General features: G+C 38.4%; 1 protein-coding gene across 1 annotated transcript; it reads right to left on the bottom strand.

Moving 5' to 3' along the window:
• Positions 1–4224: 4224 nt before the first annotated feature.
• Positions 4225–6562, bottom strand: LOC126627229 (uncharacterized). The gene is made up of 2 exons (XM_050296681.1): positions 5902–6562; positions 4225–5341 (listed from the first exon to the last, which is right to left on the bottom strand). Exons 1-2 carry the CDS (start codon positions 6393–6395, stop codon positions 5332–5334), a joined length of 504 nt encoding a protein of 167 aa, XP_050152638.1. The 5' UTR covers positions 6396–6562; the 3' UTR covers positions 4225–5331.
• Positions 6563–9570: the final 3008 nt, after the last annotated feature.

The following is a 9570-nucleotide window of genomic DNA, read 5'->3' as shown; positions in this document are numbered from 1 at the left end:
GCCATAGGGTTTTATTGGGCTATTTGGGCCTTTGTGAATTATTAGTCATTAAGTTGTCAAACAACTTAAGTCAATGGGCTTGACGTTCGAAGCCCATTGGGCCTTGAGGCCCAAAACTAACCCGAGGTCTTTAACGAACTTGATTCGTTTGATTAATTAACATATTAATTAATCCTTGCCATAAATAATTAAACCATTTAATTATCCTTACTCATCTCCGTTGTTTCTTCAATCTCTACCTTAAACGGTGTACGATCCATTAGGTTCCTTTTAGCGAGGCAGTGGCCGATTAGAACTCTTTCAAATCGATTGTGAATTGAAACCTACTTTCAATTCTCCCTTTAGTGTTTACACACGTTTAGGGCTTCCACAAACCATGAGTGATACCTAGCAGTATGTCATGGTTACCCAAGCTAATCAGAAGAGGTGGAGAACCTATTCAGTTTAGGATTACAATGCAATACGGTCTTTCTCTAATACAATACTCTTGATCACATTGTTTGGTTTGATAGTTTATTCATGTCTACTATCCAATGTGATTCATTTACTTATATGATTACCTTGAATGTGATTTGGAATGACTTCCTAAATCTCATTCATACTCTGGCCAGAGATTCTTAATCATATCATAGAGTATTCTCCCTCAAAAGGTTTGAAGGTTAGAGATCCCTTGTTGCGCATTCACTTGCCTCCATGGCTAAGTTGCTTAACCCCAACTATGCCGTGGACACCCTCTGACGGAGTGACTTTGACATAGTCAAAGATCAAAGACTTAACCACAAGACAACTATGATGCCTCAGGTCAAAGGACTACTTTGCATTATCCCAACCATGAGTTCTCATATGACACGAGTATGAGAACTCCTCATTGATCGTGTTCAGTGGACTCATTCGCTATTGAGCACCTACATGCTTGTCTTGGTGTCAATCACACCAATGACTCGAGATCAGTCACTCTCCATGAGAGAAGACACAGCACGTACTGATCTTAACGGACTGTCAATGCCTAATTGGCAATCCTATGATTAGGAATGTTTAGGATATGTATACGAAAGAGAATGGTCTCATAAATCTAACTTGTTTAAATTACAATCTCCTAAATACATATTCCTTGGACTTATCGTTTAAGCATATAACATTTATATAAGACGGCTTAAAACAATAATCTTTGCCCTTGATATTAAACTAGATTAGTTTAACATGTGAAATGTCCGTAAAGTATCATTATATGATTGGTTTTAGGGCACCTTTCCAACATACTGATGCGTAAAATAAGTTAACACACAAATTAAACTCTCTTTTGACAATTGTAGCAAAGTATGTAAGTAGGGATCGTTCTAAACCGGGGATTAGGAGGGCTTGCTAAAACCTCTAAACTGACTCAAAAACAAAAAGAAACAAAGTTAAAAATGTAAACAAAAGATTTTAAAACAAGAAAGTAAAAGGGGGATTTGAGTTTGGTGAAGTTGAAAGTAAAAACGAATAAACTAAAAACTTAAATAGATTTTAAACAAATTTGGGTTGAATGGATAATGGAAGGCTAGCTAAGGGTTTCATCTCCACACATGTTATACTTGCGTACAAAACGATTTCCAATTGCATTTCAATAAACCATGAATTCTCAACGCCCCAAGTTAATTAGGTCCGCTTAAATTAACCTTCAGATTTTCCTAACGTTATTGAATTGGATGATTGCATACGACAACCCAAAACATTCCCCACAAGTCCCCTACATGATTGCATAATAGAGATACAAGCAAGAATCATTAAATTCTATGGAAACCATAAGCATTAACGAAGCACTTGTTACTATGATTGCATGAAACTTATGCCAAGAATTTACTTAACGCGATTGAGATCATCAACCTTTACTACTTGTGAATATAATTCCATAACGATTAGGTGAAATTTCCTTATATCCTAGCATTCAATTTATGCATGATAATTAAGCGTGCACTCTCAACCAACACACACAAATCAATGTAATTCACATAGATAAGTAAATTGAATTCACAACTTATGAAACGCAATTAGAAGTAATCAAATCATAACGCAAGCATAAACATGTATTTCGAATCCCCCCCTAGCCAAGGGGGGTTTAGTTCCTCATTATTACAAAACAAAGATAAACAAATTTAAACATTGAAAAACAAAGGGAAGAAAGCACCTAAACGTTCCAACGATCCATGTTGGATAGCAAGTGCGTCCAAGGACTTTTCTCCTACTCCTTGCCGCAACAACAAGGTTGGAATGATGTTGAAGGGTTGGTTATTTGGAGGAATGGATGGGAAGGGGTTTAGATATGTAGGAGAGGCAAGGAAAGGCTTGGAGAATGGTTAATTTCTGGATGATTTGAATGAGGTTGCTGCCATGGTATTTATAGGAAGAGGATGGACATGTTTAATGCAAAAATCTGGTGGAATGAAGTAGGTAAGGCATGGCAAGGTGGAGAATTGTTGGTGAGGGTAGGTTTTGAGTCATCCACTCACATGTCATGGTGAGTTAAGCATTGCATCATCCACTCAAATGTCATGGTGAGTTAAGCATTACATCATCCACTCAAATGTCATAGTGAGATAGGCATTGCATCATCACTAAAAAATCTGGTGGAAGTAAAACAAAGGGAAGGCCACGGCATTGATGAATTTTATGGGGTATGCATGGTTTTGAGTGAAGTTTTGGCCAATCCTTCTAGAAATTTATCCCTTCTTGCAACTTGTATTTGTTTCACCAGATTTTTAGCATGTTCCTAGCCTCTTTTGTCTTCAAATTCGTCCATCCATCTTGCTCATATCATATGTAATCCATTCCAAGCTCAAAACTGCTCCAAAATGCACCAAAATGCACTTTCTTGCTACCTTAGCCCTTTGGACCTACAAACACACGAAAATGGCTTAAAGTACTAAAATAACTAAGAACTAATAACGTAAATGCAAGAAAACTAGTTAACTAAGTCGCATAAATATGCGTCTATCAAATTCCCCCACACTTAGCTATTGCTAGTCCTCGAGCAAAATAAAACAAATAAAACATAAAAAAAAAACAAAACGAAACCAAACAAACAAAAACAACCTAAACCTTCCAACGTTTGCCTTAGGGATTTCCAATGCACATGACATGTTAAAGATTATCATTCCCACAGAATTGAGTCAATTTAACACTTAAGCACATACTTAATCATAGTCACTACTTACTAATTCACAATTAACCAATTAAAACAATGTTTTGAATGTAGTAACATGCCTTAGAGAATTCCCTCAGTCCTTACAAGATATGCACTCTATTTTCACTCAGATTTTCTAACTACACACCCTATACTAGTTATATGTGAGAGAATTGATGTAGATATAAAAACGAATGCTCACATATATGTATAACAACGAACACAATTTCTAGAGTTAATAAGCATGTTGAGATATGATCTCATGAATGGAATGCTACTACTTAGATGCGAGAACCAGTGACCATATGCTCATACCAAGTTCAATCTCCACAAATTGAAACACATAACACTCAAGATAGAAGTCAAGGGTTGTAACGGGGCTTGGGGTATTGGCTAACAAAGAAAGGAAAGGAAAACAAACGTTCTTAAAGTGATAGTAAGCAAAGTAATGAAATTGAGACTTAGAATTTACTTAGATTGCAGAAATTAGCTTTAAAACACAAGGGGAAGATTTAAACAACTCCTTAGGGTCGAATTCATTGTTTTGGACCCCTTCTTCATCAAACAACACTTTAGAACTCTTTTTCACTTCTTTTCAACTCTTTTTGCATTCTTTTCACATTTTTCTTTTTTGTTTTCTTTCTTTTTACCCGTGCCTATGGCACATAATTCCTCATGAAAAACACTTCCCCCACACTTGTTTTCTGCCACAAAGGAATTCAATTTGAATCATGCTTTACTACGCTTTAAGAACAAGGTTAATGGATGGTCCTAATCTAAGCTAGGTGAGGGTAATGTGGGTTACAAAGAAAAGGCTCACAAAGCTCAACGGGGTTAAAATGTACAAAACATAATGACATAGGGGATTCACGGCTTTTTGGTTATGGTGGTGGTCACTACACAACTTTATCTTGAATATGTGTTATGCAAATCAATGACATGCTTTGAAAGAAATGGGTATGAGTTCTAGCATTTGGAACTAAATGATGAAACGCCTTCTAAGTAGTAACCAAGCAAAGAATAATGAGATCATGCAACGACTTAGCAAACAATAAATCACAGATTATTAACTCTCCAAATAAACGTTTAGGCTCAAGTCTCACAAGGTTGTAGCGTTAGTTTGAGTTCTTTCCTTCAAGCATGTTACAAAAACTGATTTTTCCTTTAAGATTGCATGTAAATTCATAAGTTATAACCACAACCAAGCATAAACAAAGAGTAAATCAAAATTTCATCCATGTTAATAACTCTCTTTAACAACCATGAAATTACAAACCAAATCCTCATCATTGTGTTGGAAGGTACCCTAAGACACAAACAAACACACAAAAACAACTCTTTTTGGGTTTTGCAAAGCAATTTTTCAAATTTTTATGTGATTTTCGGAGTTATAAGTCAGCACACACTAAAACTCACCAAAACAGCCTAAAAACACCTAAAAACAGCAAGAAACAACATTGGGAAGTATGAGTGAGAAAACCCTACGAATTTGCATCAAAACACTTTGGTTACCCCCCCACACTTAAACCAAACATTGTCCTCAATGTTTCAAAGCATAACTAACACAAAAACACATAAACAAACAAACAAACACTAACAAACTAAATATGGCAGAAACTAATTAAACAACAAAGAGAAGGGTTTAGGAACGCAAATCTGGAATTGGAGTGCTCTCTAGGCCTTCCTTTGTCGAATGCATGGGTTGCCTCCCACGAAGCGCTTTCTTTAACGTCTTCCAGCCGGACAGTACCTCCGTTTAAGCTTGACTAGGTGCCACGGCATGGAGGGGTACATCCTCCATGACATGCTCCTTGAAATACTCATGCATTGGGTCTATGTATGGCAGTGGATAATGATGGTCCCAGATTGTGGCATTGAGCTTCCCAAGGTCAAAGTAAAAACTCCCATAATCATGGATTCGATTTGGTACCTGCACCACAGAAGGCAATAACCTTTTAGTGGAAATGGGAATTGGAATTAGAGGATGAGGCTTACCAATGCATGTAGATGAAGACTCAAAAGGGGCAGCAAAGGTGGTGCTCTCGGCCAGATTTGGTATTTTGGGTGTAATGACATATTTTGTATGCTCCACTCCAATACCCTCTTCGATGATGCATCTAGGGACATCCTTCTTGATTGGTGCGCATGAATGTTCCTTCCCCACATGTTTAATCACATCTATTGCAAAACAAGAACGAACATCATGAGGATTCTTAACATATTCAGGAACTTTGAATTTAATCAATTCATCACCAAACTCCATTGTTAACTCTCCCTTAGCCACATCAATCTTGGTTTGGGCTGTCTTCATGAAGGGCCACCCTAATAGTATCGGCAATGGGGTAGAATAGGGTGAATCTTCCATGTCAAGCACGTAAAAGTCCGCTGGAAAAATCAAATTGCCCACCTGCACCAACACATCTTCCAAAACACCTTTTGGATATGCATTAGAACGATCGGCTAATTGAATAATCACACCATCGTTTTTAAGCTCACCTAAGTTCATAGATGCATAAATAGAGTATGGCATAACATTAATCGAAGCCCATAAGTCTAACATGCATTGTTCAAACTTAGTCTTGCCAATAACGCACGGAATTGTAAAACTACCCGGATCTTTGCATTTAGGGGGTAATTTCCTTTGTAACATGGCAGAAACATTCTCACTTACTTGGACCACCTCTTTGTTCGAAATCCTTCTCCTTGATGTACAAAGTTCTTTTAAAAACTGAGCATACCTCGGGACTTGCTTAATTGCATCAAGGAGCGGAATATTGACTTGAACTTTCCGAAAGGTCTCTAGAATGTCCTTCTCAGCTTCTTCCTTCTTTGATTGCCTAAACCTGCCAGGAAAGGGCACATTTAGTGGAATGGAACTAGAAAAAGTCGAATTTGGACTTACCTTGGTGGTTTGGGACGGCTTAGGAGGGCTAGATGGTGGTGGCAAGGATTGTTCATCCTTGGCCGTGAGTTTTGGTCCCTGTGCTTCCTCTTGTAGCAACTTTTCATCCTCATCGTGACTTAATTTGGATGATTTTGGTTTGGCTCCAACCTGTGTACCACTTCTCAACATGATTGCATTGACGGTTTCAAAGCCTCCTTTTGGATTTGCAATGGTTGAGCTAGGCAACTTGCCTTGCTCTCGAAACTGCCCCATGAACTCGGCAATTTGCCCTACTTGTTTCTCCAACTCGTCCACCTTTTTGTCCCTATTTTGCATTCCCTGCGCCATAGAAGTTAGTAAATTAAAAATTTGATCATTATCAATAGACGAACCTGATTTTTGGGCAGGTTGTGCTTGGGGTTGAGTTGGTGCAAACGGCTTTTGATAGAAACCCGGGGGTTGTTGCCTCAATCCGCTTTGTTGTTGGCCTTGTTGGGGTTCTCGCCATTTGAAATTTGGATGATCACGCTGATAGTTCACATTTTGCATGCGTTTATATCTTCCATATTTGGCGTCTTTGTGATGTTTTTGGATTAAAATGGTTGCATTTTACATTATTTGGTGTTAGTGTGCAGCCAAGTGTGTTTTAGGATCAATTGGATGGCAAATGAAGTAAAAACACCCCTTTTGGTAGCTGAGCATTATTCCAAACGTGGAGAAGATTTTGGGAAGTTAATTTGAAGTTCAAATGAGGAATCTAGGACTAAATTGGTTGCTGGACTTTCAGGAAATGATGTGGAAGGAAAGTGGTGCAATTCGGACATATGGGGTGGTTCTAAACAAGGCAAAAACATTGGAGTCAGATTGGGTGGTTCCACACACCTTGCCGTGCATTCCCTTACCTTTCCAGCTCCCTTTTGCACCAAAAACATGCACTCCCATTAAATAAACCATTCAGCCACATTTGCACCTCCAAGCACAGCCATGCCGTGTGCTTTCATTCCCTTTTCCAGCATGTGCAAACAATTCCGGGTTGTCCACTGCATCCTTGCAGCCATTTCACGTGCATCTTCAATTAAATAAGCAACAAGCATGCTTATATTCCCTTGTGCCGTGCATTGCCAGTCCAGAAATCACCACATCCCATCATCATTCACATTTTCAGCTCCATTCTTTTGTTAGACATCCGCATGTTCTCCCCTAAAAAACTCCATTTTAAATCCATGCAAACTCACTTCTTGGGGGCTCTGGATCTGATAGGAGCATATTTATGCGCCTTAGTTAGCTAGTTCTTATGCATCTTTGTTATGTTTTCTTCGTTAAAGTAGTCTTTTAAGCTACTTTCTTGTGTTTTCAGGTTTAGCGGACGTATTACATGAAATGATGCAGTTTGGAGCTTTTGGAGCAGAAAGTGAGCTTGAAGTAAAAAGGACATGCTTGGAACGCAAGGTTGGGATGAAATTGAAGAGTTGAAGATTTGAGGTTTCCTACTTGAAGTAGGAAAGCTAAGCCTAAAAGTTTCCATTTTGGGTTGATCTTTCCTAAATCGGAATTGGCAACCAAAGTTTCTAAAGTTGGAAGTTTCTATTCTTGGAGGTTTCCATTTTCGTGAGTTTCTATTCTCGGTTTTGGGCTTTTGGATGACCCATCCTTAACTCTTGGACCTATGCCGTACCTAAACCCTAACCCTAGCCCATTGTTTCAGCCGCACCTAGGCCTTGTTCACATGCAAAAATCTGATTGGAAATCCCTAAGCCTATGCCGCACCTTTCCATCCAAAAAGCCCTATTTTACAAACCTTAACCCTAGCCCATTGTTCTAATCTGAATTGCTAGGGTTTTTAAGTGCCTATATATATATATTTCTACACCCTAGCCGCACATCTTCTTCCCTCTCCATAAAAATCAGAAAACTACATCCCTTTCCCCACCTTGCCGCAGCCACCATCACCCAAATCCCTACCTTGCCGCAACCATTCATCCATTCCAGCCACCATCCTCCACCTTTAGACACCATTCCACACCTCCATAACTCTTTCCCACACCTTGCCGCACCACCCTACCATCCTAACTCCATTCTAAAAAACCAAAAACACATCCAGAAACTCCATTCACGCCAGAACCTGTCCCTCACCTTTGCCGAGCCCAACCTTCACCCAACTCCATATTTTCTGACCCCAAACCTTCCTAGCCGTGCCCTACACCTATCCTAGATAGTTTTCCACCATTCTCCCTCATCCAAAACCATCCAAAAACCCCCTAACCCTCACTGCCGCAGCAAGGAGAAGAAGAAAGAGGAGCTTTCTGTGCAGATTTCAAAGTGGACTTCCTTGGCATTTTAGGTGTAATCTTTCTTATGTCTTCGATGTTTCAATTCAATAAACTTTGTGTTGTGAGTATAAGGAACTAAACCCCCTTAGTTGGGGGGTGATTCGAAACCATGTACATGCTTGCAATTTGATTCGATTACATTCAGTTGTTATTTCATAAGTTGTGGATTCAATTCGTTCATCTATTTGATTGATACTTATTTATGTATGTTGATTGAGAGTGCACACTTAGTTTTCATGCATGAATATGATGCTAGATTATGAGGGAGTTTCACCTAATAGTTATAATCTTATAATCACAAGTAGTGAAGATCAATTGAAAACGATCGCGTTGAATGAATTCTTAGCATAAGTTTCATGCAATTCATAGTAACAAATGCTTCGTCAATGCTTATGTTTTTCATAAAACGTAATGATTCTTGCTTGTATCTCTATTATGCAATTCATGTAGGGAACTTGTAGGGAATGTTTTGAGTTGTCGTATGCAATCATCCAACTTGATAAATTCTGGAAAAACTGAGGGTTAATTAGTGCAATTCACGGTTAACTTGGGGCGTTGAGTATTCATAGTTTATCGGAAGAACAACTGAAAATCGTTTTGTTTGCAAGTGTGACATGTGTGGAGAAGAACCTCCTAACTAGCCTTTTATCCATCCTTTTCACCAAAATCGTTTTTACAATCTGTGTTAATTAAAGTTTCTGTTTTGTTTTCAATTTCTGTCCAAAACTATTCCCCCTTTATTTTGAAGTCTTAGATTAGTTAGAAAGTGTTTTGATTTGTGTTTCTAGGTGTTTTGATTCAAGTTTTCAACCAATTTCGTCCAGATTAGTGTAAGTGCTCAAAACTGCCCAGAAAGTGGTTTTTAGGCAGTTTTGAGCCTTCTAGTTGCTGTTTTAAGTTTTAGGTTTGTTTAAGTGTTTTAACTTTTAGTTTTGCATTCTTTGAGTCTAGTTTAGTGTTTTTAACTTTGTTTTTGAGTGTTTAAGTCAGTTTCCAAGCGTTTAGCAATCCCTCCTAATCCCCGGTCTAGAACGATCCCTACTTACATCTTTACTACAATTTGACAAAAAGAGGGTTTAATTTGTGTGCTTAATATATTTCGCATCAAATTTTTGGCGCCGTTGCCGGGGATTAGCAATTTTGCTAATCCCTTGGATTGTTTTCGTTTCTTTTATTTCACTTTGTTTCTGACT

This window comes from Malus sylvestris, chromosome 6, assembly GCF_916048215.2.
Source record: "Malus sylvestris chromosome 6, drMalSylv7.2, whole genome shotgun sequence".
Classification (NCBI taxonomy): Eukaryota; Viridiplantae; Streptophyta; class Magnoliopsida; order Rosales; family Rosaceae; genus Malus; species Malus sylvestris.
Note: the sequence above shows the minus strand (reverse complement) of the source record. Positions and strands in the feature narration are given on the sequence as shown.

Bases quoted from the DNA above. Each gene is read 5' to 3' on its own strand.
- LOC126627229 (XM_050296681.1), bottom strand. From the start codon at position 6,395: ATGGCGCAGGGAATGCAAAATAGGGACAAAAAGGTGGACGAGTTGGAG.